We start from the raw sequence: 19,136 nt of genomic DNA, 5'->3' as shown, positions 1-19,136 counted from the left end.
ACTAGCTTTATTTGATTTGGGCAGCTTTATCCCCAGAGTAAATAAGTGCTCTGGAGTAAATTTTATTCTAAAACACGTTTGCTTATGGGCAGAATAGTACTGCTTTAACACTGTTGCGTTAAACTACTGCCAAAATGTGTGGAGGTGCTGTTATTTATTATTTGAGTTTACACAGGCTTATCTGGGTCTCGGTTAAACTGAAAGCAAATGGATCAAAGTGAAAGCAGGTATGCCAGCCTTTAAAACTGCAAATCCTTGTGTATTTCTGAGAGCTTATCTAAATAGGGCCAGCCCTTACAGTCTAGTGTAACTCCACAATGCCCATTATCTCTTTGCAAATACACTATTTGTATGGCAGTAATGTGTAAGCTTTGGCCTGTAAGACAAAGATTTAAAAAAGCAAAATTAAAAAAGGGCAATACTTGGAAGGAATTCCATGTTCTAATCAGAAGTGTCCATTCAAAAATGGCCAAGTTAGGGCGAAAGAAATTTTCTCACTGTCTATTTCATCCAGTGGAATCTGGCCAAATATTTGAAGGTAGGGACGATAAAGAACCCTTCTGAATATCCATTCCACTCGGCTGTCATCGGGATGAAGCAGAGCTTGAGTTGTCACACCGTAGGCAATGAGCCACACGCTCAAGAAAAATAGAAAGAAGAAAACATCCTTCATCTGCAAAAGAGAGGGAAGGGGAGAGAAGGAGGGGCAGTGACTGTGACAGCATAGTCCAGAAACAGTAGTCTTTCTGTATGAATATGGCTCAAATAATTCTGTTTCTTTACAAGCTTGTTTAGGTTAAAGGAGGTGGAATAGGATACAGTTCCATGCACAGAATTCCTTGTCTGACCTTGCTCTTCCATATTGTCCTTGGCAATAGTAAGCATTCTTCTTTGATAGCTCATTTAGATAAAGGCACATTTTAAATTAAAATCTTGCTCTCCAATCATCAAACATTTAAAAATGAAAGCATTTAAAAATTAAAAACATTTTATCTCTTAAGTGACTGTCACATTATAAGTGCATATTTTCTCTGAGCTACCTCAGTACCATGGACTGCTTTACTGTGAATTGCAAGAGTTCTGCTGCAGCAGAGAATCCTGATAGCAGTCAGTGCTCATTGATGAATACTGAGCTACTGATACAGCAGGCAGTGAAGGCTGCAAGGATCAGGTTCCTTCTGTCTTCAGTTTTCAAGCTAAGTGATGCATCTGAAAGATTCTTTTTGGGGCTTCCTGCTTTTAAACATTGTGTTTCTCTACAGAAGCAGAAGTAATTGAATCCTAAAACACTTACTTAAAAAAAAAATCTAATATGCATTTCAAGTGCAATAATTTTTCCCTGGTGCAAGAGGAACACTTCATCCTCTCCCCATCTGATCTGGCAGAGTTCATTAGGGACTGTAGATTCATTTCAATTAGATTAGTGGATTGTACAGTTACCCAAAAGCATAGACATTTCAGAGCTCCAGGATGTTACCTGCAGTTCTGATAAGAAACATCATCTCTAAGTCAGACAAGACAGAGTTGATGTCTGACTTCCATCAGTCTATTTTGTTTTCTGGATGATCTAAGATTTAGGAATGCTGCAGGGCTATAACTGGATCATGGTGATGGGAGAATGGTAACAAATCTGGAACTATTTTTTTCTAATCTGCAGTGTCTCTGGAAGTAAGTATGGTTCTGGAATGAACACTGTTCTGACATTTTAGAAATTACCAGACCTGTTTCAGCAAATCTGTAGCAAGGGTATAAAGGGGAAAGACCGTAAGAGACGTGGGATTAGTCTCCAGAGTAGCTTCTCTGGGATTGCTTCTCTGTTAAATAAGGGAGATGATTTTGTGTGAACCCCCTTGAACCCTTTAAGCAGGTTTCCTTTACTGCAGTAACCCCCACTGTTTCTTTTTTTGATGTAAGGTTCAACACTGAAATACCAAAGCTGAGGCATCGTGTTGGCTTGAGTGGGGCAAAGATAAAAGATCCTGTGTTAGGGTTTTGTCTAGGCTGCTGTTTATGTTCCCATTTGCATCTTCCCAATCCTTGGGTTATCTCGCAGGACTTGTTCAAGACCCTGGTTTAGCTTGGCAGGCAGAAAAGGAAGGGTTAGGAGCTGTTCATCTGACTTGTTCTCTTACAATAGAAGTCTGCTAATGCCATAAGCTGGATAATGAACAGGAACAAATATTTATTTGCCATTTACCCCTTTGCCAGTCCAACCAAATGTCATATTAGAGTTCCAGTTATTGCATTTGTAGACAAATCCACATAGCTTGGTAGTTATGTTTATTCAATGTATGGGCTTGTTTAGACTGTAGAGCTTTTGCTGAGTTCTGCTGTGAGTCACAAATCAAATATTTGTAGGTTCTGTAATGGTACTCACAATTAGATGAACTCTATTAATCAGTTAGCATGAGCTAATTGACCTGGAGGATTAACATGCCTAAATAAAAAGCTACTTCGGCATACCAATGCATACCCAAGCACAGTAACTGTAATCCCAATGTCTCATTTCCATCAGGAGAGTGATAATAAATAAAAATGTTTTATCAACATCTTCCAAAATCTGCTCACACAGTACTAATATCCTTTCATTGTAACAGGGAACTAAAAAGTACAAGTAAAAATAACTCCTGTAGGAAACTTGTAACTATCCTTTTTCAGTGATTTTTCTTTTCCACACTTGCTGCAAAAAACATAATTTGTTTCCCCAAGTCATGCATTGGAAGCCCTGCCCTTCTGTGCATGGCCTGCCATCTGCCTGAGGTCTTTGCCCTGGATGCACACAGCTTAGGAAGTAGGAGGAATAGCAGTAAGGCAAAGACTGCTCTTCATTTGACAGATCTGAGGATAGATTATTAGGTGAGGTATAAGGATTAGTAAATTGGGACCAGCTATAGAGGTCTTTGACATGATCTATTTCAAACGTTGCATCTTATAAAATACACGAATATGCAAAATGACAAGCCTTAAAAATGTAAAAATAAAGACAGATAATAAAGGTATTTCCTTTCTAAATACAAGATTTCCTATTCACCATTTCTTAGAAGGCACAAGTACTTATCTGAGACAGACTGCACACTTACCATCCTTTCCACGATTATGATCTTTGGTCCAAGTTGTTTGTGAATTGCAAAAATATGGATAAGTCTAAGTGTAAACACCATAAAATCAATGGCAAGTATTGTACGGCCAGCTTGAAAAGTTGAGTTCAGCATCCTGCAGAACACATGCAATGAAGTATCAGCTCTCAGCAAGTACTGCTAATGTCTGTACAGTGATGAGAAATAACCAAAAGATGGAGGAACACTCTTTTCTCTCTCTTGGCTTCAGTGAGGTTTATTAACAAATAAAGAGACAAAAGGTACCTTGAGTAAAAGGGATTTTGGAAAACAAACAAAGCAGAGCTTTTCAGTACATGTGTTTGAATATATCAGTTTCAGGGGCTCCCACTGCAGCAGCATGTCTCAAAGTTTGTAAAAATGAATGTGAGAGCCTGTCCTCTCATGCAAATGAAAGTCAGCTGTCAGTTGACATACACAGCCCTTGCTACTGATGCTGACCACTTCATGTGGAGCAAATATATACCTGCAGGTTACCCCAATTATGAAGAGAAAGATGGTCACCATATCACATTTATTCCAGTTATCCTCCACATACAGTTTAAATTTTTTCATTAAGTTTGTGTCTTCATCTGTATAGAAACTCTGAAAAAAAGAAATAACCATTGGTATTGATCACTTTTCACTTTCACTCTTTCCTTCTGGGTTTTAGCATATCTGTTGCCTTTTTCTCTTTCATTGCAAAGAGCAAAAAAAAAAAAGTGTAATAAGGAAAAAAAAAAAAAAGCTGTTAAACAATGCAACTTCCAGTCAGAGTTCAGTTTCTAGGCATTGCTATCTAAACAGCATGAACAGATTTGGCATTTGTGTACTGGAATTGTCAGTTGAAGGCACATCTGATTTTCTAGGCAAGGAGTTGGCTTTCTTAATTGTGTTTTAGACTGGCAGTCTTCATGTTTTACAGGCTTATAATGAAATGTTCTTTGATCCAGATATTTTCCATGTTCTCCTCTGGTTATGGCCTTGCTGCATAATTTCAAATTGTGACAAACATCCCTGTGTCTTTTGCTTAAATAATGAACACCTACTGGTTCTTCCAGGGTAAATTATTTTAACTGCTTTTATTATTGTGTCTAAAGAGAAGACCTTTATGCACCCACAATTGGTAACACACTTGCACTGCTGTTATTATTTCAGTTTTTGAACTGAAGTCATTCCAAAACCAGTAATAGGAGACTAATGGAAAAAGGCTTTTGGGGGTTGGTGGTTTTGTTTGGTTGGGTTTTTTTAAAGAAAAGCAAGCCCAAAAGAGATATGCTAATATTTTGAGTTGAGGAGTATTTTAGGAAAAGCCACAAATAATCTGAATTCATTTACTTGTGATTTTTTAAACAGTCCCCAGCAAGGAAGAGTCTCCTACAAGGATGTAGAGCTGTCTGCTGTGCCTCCAGGTGTAGAATATAACTTCCAACTTACATTATTTGTGGTGGGAGGACTTAGTTCTGGGGATTGAAATCAGAGAGGGACTTTACAAAACAAAGAATATCTGAATGCTGGTAGCTCACTTGGCTTGGCTAAGACTGCAGTAGGATGGAAAAACAGAGGTGGAGGAAGAGCTTGCTCTAGGAGAGAGAGGTGAGATATTTAGGATAGGGTAAGTTCTGTATTGTTCACCTGTGCACCTAACACTTGAAATCTCCAAGCTTCTACAGCTACACAGATTGTAAATCTCCTGAAAATGTTGCTGCAGGTTTTGCTGTGTTGGTACTAAGGTGATGCAGGTTACTCACCTGTCGGATCTCTTCCAAGACAAGGGTAAACACCCAGAAGTAGAGTACAATTTCTTTAACAGATGGACCCTGAGGTGGAGGTGGTTTAAAGTCCAGTAAAAGGACATAAGTAAATAGAAAGAGAAAAGCAAAATACATGATAACATTCCCCATAAACACAGTTACAGGGGCACTCCAGAATTTTCTCCACCGAGTAAACATGAATGTCGCCCATGCTGTGTTTGCAGAAGGGTTCTGTTTTTCCAATGTGTCATTTCCTCTGCAAACCAAAAAGAATACATGCTTGGTGACAATCTCCTAAAATTAGTTCATGGGAATAGGCTCAATATTATTCTATATAAAGCTTCTTGTAAGATGGTAACAGGCAGATGCTGGGGCTGGCCAAGGGGGAAGGCTGTAGAAGTCAGAGCAATTACATTACCATAGCAGAAATATTTCAAATCAAAAAAGTTTTGAAAAACAAAGTCACATCAGAAGTATGTGCACATTTTTGTGATTTCAATTTAGCTGGATTAATTTTATTTGTTAACTTGATTGTGTTCCTGCATGGAGTGCAAATGCACAAGGAGAGGGGGAAGGGTAACTGCTCTGTATAAACCTATATAATAGGAAAGAAAAGAAAATGGCCAATGAGATTTTGTGAGTCAGCTCTTAATTATCTTGGCTGTAAGATTTTCTTGCAGTGTTTGCCTGTGGAAGTTCTTGTTGCTGCTGACTTTAAACTTCTGACCCAGTCTCTAAGTGCTGGATCGTCCTAAGCCTGTGTTTCTTGACTATCCTTGCTGGAATCTGACAGACCTGCTGAAGAATACCTCGCTCCTTTACAGAACTGTCATCTTTCCCCTTTGTGATTAAATTAGAGTAAGTTGCAAAAAAAGCAATATGGAAGCCTTTTAGCAAAAAGAGTTGACTTCATTTATTATGTATTAAGGTTGTCTTTGAGCACTGTGGAATGACACAAAAGTATTTTGGTAATTGAAGGGAAATTTGACCTGTACATCTACAGCTGTTTTGCTGTGTTTTGGAACATGAAGTGGTATCTATTGGCAGTGGAAATTATCCTGTGAAGAAAATGCAAGTCTGATAGCAATTTGATCTTTGTGTGAGATTTGTTTCCACATAAAATGCTCTCCTGTGTAAGCTAGGGATGTTATTGGACCTTTAATTTTGTGATTCTTACTCTGAGAAGTTTGATCTCCAACAAAGGATGTGCACACTAGGGTACGTTTTCAATTTCACCTCACAGAAAATAAACAGTGACTCTTTACTGGTTTTTAATTTCCTCTGACGATCTTGCTAATTATTAAATACATTTGTTACAAGGAAAAAGTTCTCTTTGCAGCCAATCTTTTTTATCTGCCTGATTCAGTACTACCTCTAAATTTATGACATCATGAGATACATTCCCATGGTAACAGGCTAATATCATAAACAGATAATTGCAGCTTTACTGTAAGATGCTGAAATAGATCTGGGGGAGAGAGAGCCTCTTTGTTAAAATAAATTGCTAGGATAATTGCAGTTGGAACGTGGAATGTAATGACCAAACCATGCTCCACTCAGGATATGGAAGTGCTTTATGATATTGCCTACAAATAGCTCCCAAGAGGCAGATGCTTTTACACCTATTTTATAGGTTAGGGAGGGAGAGAAAAGAACTAATGATTTTCTCCAATATACCAGCAGTTAAATGCCAAAGGTAAAAATAGAACCTAATAACTCTGACTTGGTCCAGGACCTCATACTGCAGCTGATGCTTCCTCTCTGCCTCTGTTCACATATTTCTGGAGTTCTCTTTAAATCATGGAAAAGATAAGTGGCAATTTAGCACTCTTTAGCCATTAAGAGGACTTTGTGCCAATCAGAAGTCTACTTATCCTGACTTAAGTCCTTGTGTTCTCTCAGGTTTTGGTGGTGAATGTGTGGTAGAGGTATGGGGGTGGGGATTCTTTTCTGAGTCAAAGATCTATGACTGACCACAAGCAACTGACAAAACCTTTGTGCTCAAGTTACCCATTTGCATGATGCTGCCTCTAACTCATAAAGTTCCTAAGGGCTCATCTGTTAAAATATAAATTAAGAGCATGAGAAACTGACTTAACATAAAATTCTCTGGTACTGATGGGTGTAAACACACCTTTGTAAGGAAGTACGCAGTGATGTAAGGTTTTGCTGAGAACCTTCTTTCTGTTCAGCTCAGTAATCTGATAACTTCCTAAAGTCCATTGTGTATTGGTCATCACGAGCTGATGGGAATGTCAGGAAACGCTATTTGATTCCCAAGTAAATTCCTTGTTCTGTAGAAATTACCTGCTCAGAAATAGTAAACTGGTGTTACCTTAAAGTAGTGCTATATCCCTGTTTATTTTCTATATTCCTTTGAGAGAGCAAACAGCAACAACAACAGCAGTAAGCCAAGGGCACAGCACTTCCTGAGGAGTAAGGACTTTCTTGGCCCTTCAGCTGCTCCTTAGATCACTACTTGGTCACTAATCCACGAGAAATGTCCTGTTCTTTGACTGTTTCATTGAAGTTACATTAGCTGATGGGTTTTAAACTTACCTATCTTCTTCCTTGGAGAAAAACAGAGTCCTCTCTGAATCCAAACTGTCCAGCTCTCTAAATGGCTCTGGCTCATCCTTTGATTGTTTTTCCTCACTGTAAGGAAATGTACTCATTAGTTAAAAGATGATGCTTAGCCATTTTTCACTACTGAATTGGCATTGATACAGAACTGCTAGCATGTACTTATCTTGGATCTGCTCTGCTGAGGAGTTATTAAATAGGGCATAAACTTAATCTTTATTAATTCTGTTTATTTTCAAGGAGGAAGCTGAAGTCACCCACAGGATTCAGAGAAATGGTAATTGGTGTGCTTCACAAAAATGGAGCAAGGATGCTCAGTTTCTTCAGACTAATTATGACTTGAGCAGAAATAGACCCCTCAGTCAGGCTTAGAAGAGAATTGCTCAATGCTCCATTCCTAGTTACTCTTAGTAGCAATTAAGAAGGGAGAAGCCAGAAGCAGTAGGGGGCATGTGACATGTGCATGTCCAGGGAAAGGAGACAAAAAATGGAAATCATCACACTGAATGAATTTGTGAATCTGATAGCTAGAAGGTCATCATTAGTGATACTGGCCAAAGGCAAATCTTAAGTCAGCATTGCCAAACGAGTTTTCCTCTTGCTTTTTATGTAGATTGAGTTAAGAAAAATGTATTTCATATTAACATGTCACTTCATATTGCCAATTCTTATGATTTGTGTATGATTTTCTGGATGTTATGAAGTTTTCCTAAAGTGTCAGAGCCTCAATTTTTGACCATCTGAACAGCTTGGGCTGCTCTTATTTCTTTTCTGTTTGGTTGGTTTTTTTTTTTAATTTTATTTAGTTGGTTGGTTTTTGTGGTGTGGGGTTTTTTATTTTGTGTTGTTGGGGTTTATAGTGCATGGCCTTGTTTTCAAGAAAACCCAAGGTTTTTAAGGCACTGAATTTTGAAAATTTTAATTGATTGATTGACTGATAATTTAATGTCAGTCCTGTGTATTGTGATAACAATCATGTGTTATGATTATCAAGGCCTATGGCTGCTAACACTGCTTTGTGATGGCTGTTTTCCTTGGATAAGATACTGAGGTTTGAGCCAGACATCTCCAAATCTAGAAACAAATGGTGCTACAGCTGCAAAATGTTCTACTCATTGCTGTGTGGAATCTGGGGCTGACAGAATTCTAGCAGGCTTTCCTGTAGACTGTGCAAAACAGAATGATCTCTGTGAAACTGTGGCATTGATATTTTAAGTATGACAACAGGCACTAGCACAGGACACACAAATCACGCAGCCCTGTAGAAAACCGATTTGGTTAGGTGATATTAGGTGATGTTACTGTTTTAATCACTTCAGGGAGAAATTTTGAGTCTTGATATTTTTATGGGTTATTTTTCACCACGTATTTATTTCTTGGACCCAAATAGTTATGTTTATACCTGAATGATATTAAATTTGTGTAGATTAGGAAAGGACACCAGAATGCACAGATTAACTTGAGGATCTGTGTGCTTGTAGACATGTCTCCCCACCATATTTTTGTCAGGAAGGCCTGAAAGTCAAGAAGACAAGAGATGGTTTTAATATCACAAAAAGATACTTGCAGATAAAGTACTCCATGTTCAGCGACTCCTAAGATGGTGAATGCTCTGAAAACCTCACAGCTTCAGAGTAAACAGGTTCTCTGTGTGTCCTGCAGATGTTGAGTATGCAGTTATTTGGAGACCAGTGGAAAGAACAGCAAGCCGAATGGAATTAAACAACATCCGTAGTATTAAGGAAGCCCAGGACAGTCACTGGGAGATAAAAGCAGCATCACTCTTAATTTAGCTTTGTGTTTGCAGAGAAAAGTCAGGTTGTGAGAGCAAAGCTGAATAGTAATTTAATTTAACTTTTATCAGTGAGCTCTCTCTTGAGTCTGAACAAAGAGTTACCTCACGTCTTGGAGCAGCTTCATTATGCCCCAGGCAGATTTACAGTGCTTTTCTGATATTTCTCTGTGAGCAAGGAAGGAATAAAAAGCAAAATGCACACAAAGGATTAAGGGCTAAACCTTCTCCTCAGCTCACTGGTCTGTGTGCCAGCTGGATGAGAGAGTGGGGAAAGGGGGAACTGGGCTGCTTTGGCAAGGATGTGGTATAATGTCCTCTTTGTCTATTGCTGGGGGAGAGAAGGGTCCCTTCTCCAAAGAATGGTTCTTAGGGGAATACATTCATTGGGGTTGTTGAGTTCTTGTGCTATCCTTGCCTGTGTCAAACTTAAGGCCCTGGGGACATGTGAAACTTACCTGGACACCATCATGTGCAAAGAAAGACTTTGTATCTGCTTCTGTGGCCAGCTGAAGGCATGTGGTTTTACTCCAGTACTGATTTTTCCTCACCAACAGAGCAAACGCTCTCTCCTCACTGTTGTGGTAGCATTCACTAAATAGTTCTGCCATATGAAGGAAACACAGACAAAAAATGTATCTCTTGGGTGATCCTCTTACACTTTGAAGGGTGAGTTTCCATGCTGTCCTTACTCTCCTGAACAGACTAAAGAAGACAAGCAGCTCAGCTTTGTCTTGTAGACAACAAATCCTTCATTTTAAGACAAAGCTACTTGACATAAATTAATATTAGACCTGGAGGAGTGTTATGGCATGGTTGTTTCCAGAGAAACTGGTCCTGGAGCTTAGAAACCAGGATAAATTTAAACAGTCAAAAAAAATAAAAAATAAAAAATAAAAATCAAGGTCTTCTCATCAGACAAGATCTGACTTCTCATGTCTGTTCCATTCTACTGATTCACTTGATTATCACAGTACCTTTCCTAAGCCAGCCTCAGTACCTTTCCTATGCCTTGTTACATTGTGAGGCTGGGCAAAAAGATAAGTACACTTAAAATGACATACAGACATCTTTTCTAGTTACTGTGGTATTTACCATTCTTAAAGAAAGTTTGCTTTGCATAATCCAGGCCAGAAATTAAAACTGAGGATCTGATCTAATAGTTATCAAAGCCAAGAAGCAGAAGTTCTGTGTATTGGATTAGGCCTCATAATTCTGTGACTAAATTACTTGAGCTCTGTGATTATATGAGAACCTGATTTTTAATTTTTGTAAGTAATAATCTCCCTGCGAGAAGAAGGGAAAATGTGATCTGTATGTAAATAATGTAGCAATGCCTGCATGAGCCTTCAGCTGCTTGATGAACTATCTCAGAGGGAGAGGAGTTTTTGTCCATGTGGGGTGTATTTTAAAGCCCTCTCCTCACAGCAGTGAAGGTATGGATTGGACTGAAGTCAGATCAGCAGAGAAGCTTGTGTGCACACATCTGTTTCTAAAGCAAGCAAAGGGGGGAGAGGGCTCAGCATTCCAGCATTGCGGATGCCTGGTTCTGCCTGCTGTAGGGAGGGGCATCTTGTCTGCTGTGAAACCAGCCTGAGCCTCACTGCAGTTTGCAGTGCACTTGGCCCTCTTCTGGGTGAGGTAATCTCAAATTATTTTTAGCTGCAATGACAAAACTTTAAACTTGTTGCTCTAGTGGCCCTTACAGAGCAAGCTTGATATTGCAGGAGGAGCAGGCTGCTGTGAGCCTGGAAGTGCTTTGGTTATTCTATCTTCCACATCACTGTGGCAAACCTTGTACTGAGATCAAACAATTAAAATACCAACAAGCAGCAGGAGAGTATCTGTGCATCCCAGGGGGCCTGTCTTGGACCACAGATTTTCCCAAAATTAGTGGGTTTTAAATCTTTCCTCTATATCTGAATGTTAGGGACTGCCCGTGCTGCAAGGCTGTTGAATTATTCATGGTAGTTGACCTTTTACTACTGAAACAGTATTTTTCTTTTTTTCACTTGCTTGCCTTCCAATGGCAGTTGCTTCTTAAATTTTCAATGTCATTCAAAAAGTGCCATTACTTACCAACAGCGAGCTGCTCATACTTGGCCTCTTTCATTATAGAGGCTGCTTTGGTCTCTGTCTCCAGGCGGGACATCTCTTTGAGGATCTTGCAGGCTGCCAGAGCTGAGGCTACACCCTCCTGACCCTGTAGGATTGAAAGGGTGATGCTGTCACCCTCCATTGGAGGGCATTTCTGAACGCGGAAGGCTCAGCTATGCAACACATTGAACAGCAACAGCAAGAAGTTCATGCCTGTCAAAAGTCTTTCCTCCAATACAGCTTTAAAAGTCGGAAGTGCTGATCAAAATGACAGTTTTGATGATAGCTGGGACTTAAAACCACCTGTTGTGGATGCCCCTTCCCTGGCAGCGTTCGAGGCCGGTCTGGATGGGGCATTGAGCAAACCTGTCTAGTGGGAGGTGTTCCTGCCCATTGCTGGGGGTTGGAGCTGGATGATCTTTAAGGTCACTTCCAACCCAAACTATTCCATGGCTATTTATTGGTAGTTCTTGTGCCTTGTAGGGCTGGAGACTTCTGGCTCTGATTTAGGATAGCAGTGAAGGACTGTAAGGAGAATAATATGCTCTGGAGGCAGAGCAGCACGTTGTCGCAGTGTGGAGGTGCCTCCAGCGCGGCTGTGCTGTGGCACAGATGTGCGGGGAAGGAGGACGCACAGCCGGCCGAGGCTGAGCGCTGGCACGGAGCGGGCCGGGCATGCGGAGGTGTCCGCACGAACACAGCCCAGCCCGGGCTGCCCGGGACAGATGCGCTCCTCTCTCCCTCTGTGGGGGCAGGGAGGCTCCCAGATGCAGGGGGACAGCGCTGGGCTGTGGAACAGGAGCCCATTATGCCAGCTGGAAGCTCAGCCTTGGAGAGCGCGATGCTGCTCGCTACGCATCGAGCACGTAAGCGAAAGATGCTGCACTGCTCCGTCTTCCCTCCCGTCACGCTCGGACCCGAACAATTGGGCATTGTCGGAAGCACGGAGCCCGCGGCTGGAGCTGGGAGCCATCGGGAGCAGCGAGCGGAGCTGCAGCCCGGCCCCATCTACACCTGCTCCGGCTCTCCCCATGGCCCCCGCAGGCTGGAGCCACGCAGAGATGAAAGACCCTATAAATGCCACCTCTCGTGTTATGGAAACAAACCTATCTGTCATCTGAGCTGCAAAGCTGAGCAAAAAAAAACATCTCGTAAACTTGAAATATGCCAATACTTCACCTGAAGCGGCCGCAGCTCAGAGCTTACCATAGCCCAGAAATAGTTTGCCATCTTGTGCCGGTTTTGAAGTACTGCCCATATAAACAAATCCCTCCAAGGATTTTCGCTTTTCTGGTTCATGTCCAAGGGCCCAGGTAATCGCTTTGTGTTCGTTTTGTCCTGAAATATGGTTTGTAGAATTTAAAACCTGATTCACAGTCTCACTCCGTGCAAATGACATGATCTAAGATGCTCTCGGCCTCGCTGGCTATTTCATATTTCTTTGATTTTTCAGTAGGACGTCAAGGTAATTAACTCATTCTGTAGTGAGTTAAAGGATCCCTGTGTCCCTGATAGAACCCAATACGTGTGAGAACATCCTGGATGAAAGGGTAACTCCATTGAAGCCAATGCTAAGGTTTTCATTGACTTGATTAAGGCCAGGGTTTCACCACTGGTGTGTAATATCAGACAAGACAAACCTGTGATTAACTAATCTGAGCTTGCCTTCAATTATACCGGACTCTGCTTGGCTGCCACAGAGGACACAGCTTCAGAGAAAAGGGAACAAAAGGCATTTCATTTCACCAGAAATAAATCTTGCCAAGGCCCTGTACAGGACAAGAACAGAGTACATCAATACCCCTTTTTATTCTTTCCTTTGAGAAACCTTTCCCTCATGCAGAGAGCAGTTTAAGTAGAACACTGCTTATTCCTTTAGCACTTGATTAAAAAAAAAAAAAATCGTCTAGAGGAAGTGTAGCCACTTAGGTCAAATTCTGAGTTTTAAATATATTTAAAAACTACCTTTTTATCTATTGTGTTGGTTAGAAGCAGCCAGGGTGTATTTATTTTTAATTAAATGGGTTTTTGTGAGAATATATTTTTTTAATAATTATGTGATTCTGTTCATATTTATTTTAATGGTACTTTTGGGGGATGGGGGGGGGTGTTTCTTCAGTTTGTAGTGAGCTATTGAATCAACTAAATTGCATTGAAAACCTCAGAGGAGACAAAGATATCCTGAAAGTCTCATCTTTGTTCCTAACTTGAAAAAAGACACACAATTTGGCTGTGGTGATGCTGATATCCCAGTACTGTGATGCTCTTTCTGGTGCCAATGATAATGGAATTCAGCCATGGGAAGAAGCTTTAAAAGAATAAAAGCTGGTAGGCAGCAGGAGCTGATCTCTGAATTGGGCCTTATCTACAGCACCGGGCTTTAGCTCACCTGCTGCCAAATGCCAGAAAGGCTAAGTGAGGCTTTGGGGGAAAATTTTTATTTCTGGCAAGTGTGTAAGTCTGGAATATGCTTAGTGACTTCAGAGGTATTGTCTCAAGTTGTTCATCCTTCTGAATGAAGAAACCCTGAGTAGATTCAAACTTATATTTTCATACTACATACTACTACTAATTAATTTAACTAGGCTTTACCAAAGCAAAAGTGATTTAAAGTCTCAAATAAGATTTTTTTTTAAATGAGTTTCTAATTTTAACATTTTTTAAGGTATAATTAGAACATGGCAAATACCAAAAGGCTTGGTTGTTTAGTTTGTCTGAAACAGAACCCTACTGAAATATCTTTATACATCTTTGTTTTGAAACCTTGTGCCCAAACCTATTTTCAATGCTTTTGCAAGAACTTTGGTACTTGGGCTTTTTAATGTTAAATACACTGTCAAAACGCAAAAATGATGATGCAGCTATTGCACCACTGTGAAATACCACATTAGTACCCCCATCACATATTATCCTTATCATATGTTGGCCAGCACACTTTCCAGGGCCACGTCACACAATTGTTCCTATTTCTTGCTCTGTGTTCTGGCACTCCATAAAAAGACTAAAATGATCTCAAGGTAAATATCAAATACTGGATATTATTGAATATCAATACTGAGTATGATCTACTCATACAGAGTATAAATCTGAGAATAGTTTGTGTACAAAGATGACCATTTTCAGACCCGGGATTGAAAATCTCCATTTCCTGCTTTTCTTTCTCCTAGAAAAAATTGCTGTGCCAGTACTACTTCTTGAAGTTCTGTATGAGAAAAGCCCACTAGTTTTATGTCTAATCCCTCCTTAGTAAATATAAATCTTATTTGTATTCCCCATACATCTCTAACTAAATCTGTTCCCTGCTCCACCCCCAAGACGACCTAGTTAAAATTGTACAGATTCTGAATTGGAGGGGAGCAGAACTACAATGCAAAGTTGAGACTCACAGCCTTCTTCTTGCCTCCATGTCTGAGGTCTTGATAGAAACCTTTGCATGCATCATGAAGAAAATCCTTGAGAACTCTAGAGACCTCACTGAGAGTGAAGAGGGGGCACATCTCCTTCTGCTCATTTTGCTGCTGACCAGTCAGCCCTGCCAAGGTCAGTTTGCTTTCTTCATGTTTCTTCAGGAGAAGTTCATAGAGGAGACATTTCTGAGAAATGGAACAGTAGAGTCTCTGCAGACGACTGTAGGTCAGGAATTCATATATGTTAGCCCCATTGTCAATAAATAACTTGACGAATTCTGGTTTGTTGTTGACCAGAGCATCCATCATCACTTCTTCCAGGTCACAGGACTAGATTGATGAAAGGGGAAAAAAAAAAGGAAGCCAAAAAAGGGAAATTTTTGGGGTTAATCATGGATGAATGTTGAGAGAGATTAGATTTAACATGAGGACATGCACATTTTGTCTCCCACCAGTGAACAGTGAATACAATGAGAAAGAGGTGGGACTCTCTTCATTTTTCTCTGACAAAATATCTATGCCAGTATTAATATTAAAACATCAACATAAACATAAATTGTGTGCTGTAGGACTTGATGTAAGGCACCCACCCCACTGGGTATTTATATGGGTAGTTGAAAGCAGTGACATTTTTCATGCCACCTTCTAACAGTAATATCTGCCTGCTTCTTGTGCTTTGTAAACTTTGGTTTGTTTGCTTTAAAGGTCTATACAGAAGAGGAGAAAGACTGTTGCTCTCCAACAGCACAAGAAAGAGAAGATGACCACTGAGTTATTCCTCTGTCTTTAGCCATTATCATGTGGGGGGCAGAAAGACTAACAGCCTCAGGAAGCACAATACCCCTGCCTAATCTCTCAGTAGAGTGTGCAGAGAGCGTTAAAAACTGAAGTCATCTTTTGGGATGTTCCAGTGTCCTGTACACATTGGAATATACACTGAGTGTCCTCTAAGGCAAAAAAACCTGGTACCTTCCACTCCACGTCCCCATTGAATATTTCGCTTTTAGCAATGTCAACCCTATTCCAGGCCACTGCCAGTTTCAGTTCATCCAGATATTCCTTAGCCTCCTGGCTCTGACTTTTACAGGCTGGAAAAAAATAGGAAATGCAAATAAAGTCAGTACTTTACAGTTATGTTTAATTTAATATAGTATTGGTACTTTGATTAGCAGTGCAAGTTCTCTTTCAGCTATCGCAGATCCATGGGTTGCTTAACCAGAAACCCTTCACAGCAATGTTTTCCTAAGTTAAGAAATACTAATATTCAAAACTGTTATTTTTTTTCCTAGAGGAACTCTCTATTTAAAGCATTAAGTTTAAATGGCTTTTGGGTATTGAGAGGGACCCTGGCCTGCAGAAAACAGGGGACAGGACTGGCTGTTGGTTTTGCCTTGTGTCAATTAGCACATCAGGAACAGAATGTCTTTTTTTTTCCCCTTCCCATGTTAAGTTTAAGCTAACACAAACCATTAAGTTAACAGAAACTGAAATAGATGGCAGCACAAGTAGTATCCTCTTTCAGAAGATATAGTGGAGATTTCTTATAGGAGAAATAGATTGTTTCTGAAATAAAGGTGGTTTTGGTCTACTTGTGAGTATTGGCTTTGTTTTGATGGAGTTTTTTGAATGGTTTAATTGGAATAATATACTTCTGTATATTTCAGTTCTTTTATAACCTCTCTTAATAACAGAGGCAAGTAATGAAATAAAGGAGTGACTAAAATAGTACCATACAGTAGCATGAGATTAAAAAGCAAACACTAGTTTAAAGAAGGCTTACAAGAGCTACAGTAACTACCACAGTTAATTTGTCAATAAACAAACATGAGAAAGGTGCACCAGAAATGGAATCTGATCCAACAGTCAACTGACGTTGCACTGAAAAAAGAAATATATTTATGGCATAGAAGTCAAATAAGACAAACATTACAATGCTTGTTTATTGTATCTTACCTTTTACTAAAGCTTTTAGAATGACTGTGTCTAGCTCTTCTGAACCATCTTGTTCAAAGTTGTGCAGAGTTAGAAGATTCTGGTGTGAAATAATGTTCTGAATCTATTTAGACTCAAAACAAAAGTAATTTTACACATTGTCCTTTGGATGTACATTAGGGCCCAAATGCCCAGTGGAGATCACCCATACAGTATTTCCCAAAGATATATGTTGTAATTGTAAAGCTGAGGTTTGGCAAGAAGGCAAACATTATTAGTTTCTGATGTATAAAGAACTCCTAAGGCAAGGAGGGAGTTACTGGCTTTTCCAAGTGACCCCCAAGGATAGGAGGAACAGAACCTGGATATCCTGAGAACCAGAGCAGTGCTTTAATTAAAAGATCCTTCCTTAACTTACATTCTTATTTGACTAAAAGTCACATTATAGCCAGCATACCACTAGTTTCATTTTACCTCATCCTGCTTTGACATTTAAGTTTTGTTCTCTGAGTTGTTTATTTAAAAGCATAGTCTCTAACTCTTCTCTGAGCAAAAGTCCTCAAATATTGATATATATACAGTACTCTTTCCTTCTCCTTCTCTATTTATTGAGTTTTCTTTCTTGCAGTGCAGCGTGAGCCTCTGGCAATATTGCTTCTGGATGCCTTTCATCCCCTTTTGTGATCTGGTAAAGTTCTTCCTAATGGAATTAGTATGTGGAACTTTTAAAGCTGAGGATTACAGCAGAGAATGCAAAGGACGAGTAGTGGGCTAGGTCAGGTGGACTTGGTTTATCTCAGAGGCACCCAATGCTCTTCAGTCTTCACACAAGGACAATCTCAAAGTGGGCATTTGTTTCTAAAAGGCTTATGCAAGTGTACCCCAAGACAAAGAGTAATGAGGACCTCTGAATCTGCTTTGTCTTTCTGTTTTAAGAACAATAATTCTTAAAGACCAAGTAACTGACGATAGGATAATTTCTAAACACGCTTCATTCTACGTAATTTATTCATGCTTATCCACAACTAGGTTTCCATTTAACAGCTGTAGATCATGAATTAGGTCTCTTCTGTCGCAGCTGCACAAGCTCCACAGCTGTGGATATAAATAATGCTCCTTGTCCTACAGAAGGACTGTCGGGTTCCTGGATGCTGGCTGTTGCTTGAGGAAGTAATTGAGGAAGGACAGAGCCCTAAGTGTTCAGCTGAATTACTGGGGCAACAAAGTAGTTTGCAGGATCAAATGACCACTTGATTTTTAATGCTAGAGAGGCATTCTATGACACCAGTGTCAAAGCACTGGAGTTCCCAAAACTTCTGAACAGCTTCTTGCCAAACCTGTACTGAAGGGGCTACCAAAGCTACAGGTGTTAGGAGACAGCTTTGTGATCATGATGTCTTATCAAACATGCAAACTCACGGTCACTGTCCACTGGAGAATGTCCTTCCACATGAAGCTCTCTGCTGGGAATTTCTCCTTAAATTGCTTTTCAACAGCTTCTGGCATGAGAAGCTGTGGGTCATTCATGAATGCAGCTAAGATGTCAGCCGTACCTCCAGACCCTGCTAAGATAAGCCAGGGAGCAGAATTTTCCAACCCACTGCAAATTCTCTGTAGTTTAAAATAAGAAGTTTTTAGAATTCATAAGTGGAAAGAAAATGTTATTCAAAAGAAGGGCTTCTAGCAAACCAGGAATAAATGTGTCTCAAAGTCACATTCACTATGGAATCAGTCCAGACTCCTCTAAGCTATTAAGATTTTTTGAATTCTGTCGCAGGTCATCCATGTATAGGCCTCTGACTCTGCTGCTTCTCATGACACATCTGCTGAGTAGCTAAGCAACCTGATTTGTTTGTAAGCAACAAACAATGCATAAAATTTCTTTGACCCTGACATTTTTTTTCCCCTGAAGTCTCTGTTTCAGCATAGTCAAGTGCAAGAGTAACCCTGTGTAGAAATTATCAGCAGGCTTTTTTGTATAGGCCTTTTTTTTCCTGTCTGCTAAACCTGGCAATATGTTCTGAAAACCAGGAATTTGCCTGTGGGAATACAACATTGGACTAGAAGAAAAAAAACCAAAACCACTGTATCATTACAACTACAAGAGTTAAAGGCTACTAATTCTATTACTTGTGCAATTAGAATGAGTCAGGCAGGTTGTTGAGAGAGGAAAGCAGAGGCCATGGCATGATAATTGCAAAAATGTCTATTTGCTGCCAGTCTGTTTCTTCCTCTGGAGTTATACAAGACTGCATTGATTCAATTGTGTTGCAGGGGCTTTTTTTCTTTAGTTTAGGTATTGAGGTTTTTTAAAACTCTTTGTAGTCTCTGCTGTGTATTATCCATTTTAAGAAATTCATTTATGAAATTGATATTCTAAAAAAGTGCAGCCAGTTATCCATTCCCAGCACATGTCATTTTAGAGCAGCCAGTCACTTTTTGTCTTCCAGTCACACTGTTCTGTAAAACTTCGTAA

General features: G+C 39.9%; 1 protein-coding gene across 1 annotated transcript in view; it reads right to left on the bottom strand.

Moving 5' to 3' along the window:
* Positions 1-19,136, bottom strand: part of TRPM5 (transient receptor potential cation channel subfamily M member 5) — a 38,271-nt gene that overhangs the window by 10,028 nt on the left and 9,107 nt on the right. The window contains exons 6-18 of the mRNA XM_058847412.1: positions 18,080-18,271; positions 16,682-16,784; positions 15,698-15,816; positions 14,708-15,058; positions 12,528-12,659; positions 11,304-11,427; positions 9,683-9,828; positions 8,835-8,947; positions 7,409-7,504; positions 4,847-5,105; positions 3,583-3,701; positions 3,081-3,213; positions 499-673 (exon numbers count right to left, since the gene is read on the bottom strand). Coding sequence (XP_058703395.1) covers positions 499-673; positions 3,081-3,213; positions 3,583-3,701; positions 4,847-5,105; positions 7,409-7,504; positions 8,835-8,947; positions 9,683-9,828; positions 11,304-11,427; positions 12,528-12,659; positions 14,708-15,058; positions 15,698-15,816; positions 16,682-16,784; positions 18,080-18,271 — 2,062 coding nt within the window. The remainder of the gene's footprint in view (positions 1-498; positions 674-3,080; positions 3,214-3,582; positions 3,702-4,846; positions 5,106-7,408; positions 7,505-8,834; positions 8,948-9,682; positions 9,829-11,303; positions 11,428-12,527; positions 12,660-14,707; positions 15,059-15,697; positions 15,817-16,681; positions 16,785-18,079; positions 18,272-19,136) is intronic.

The sequence above is a fragment of the Poecile atricapillus genome, chromosome 1 (assembly GCF_030490865.1).
Source record: "Poecile atricapillus isolate bPoeAtr1 chromosome 1, bPoeAtr1.hap1, whole genome shotgun sequence".
Lineage (NCBI taxonomy): Eukaryota > Metazoa > Chordata > Aves > Passeriformes > Paridae > Poecile > Poecile atricapillus.
The sequence above is the reverse complement of the archived record's forward strand: the minus strand, read 5'-3'. Positions and strand labels throughout refer to the sequence as shown.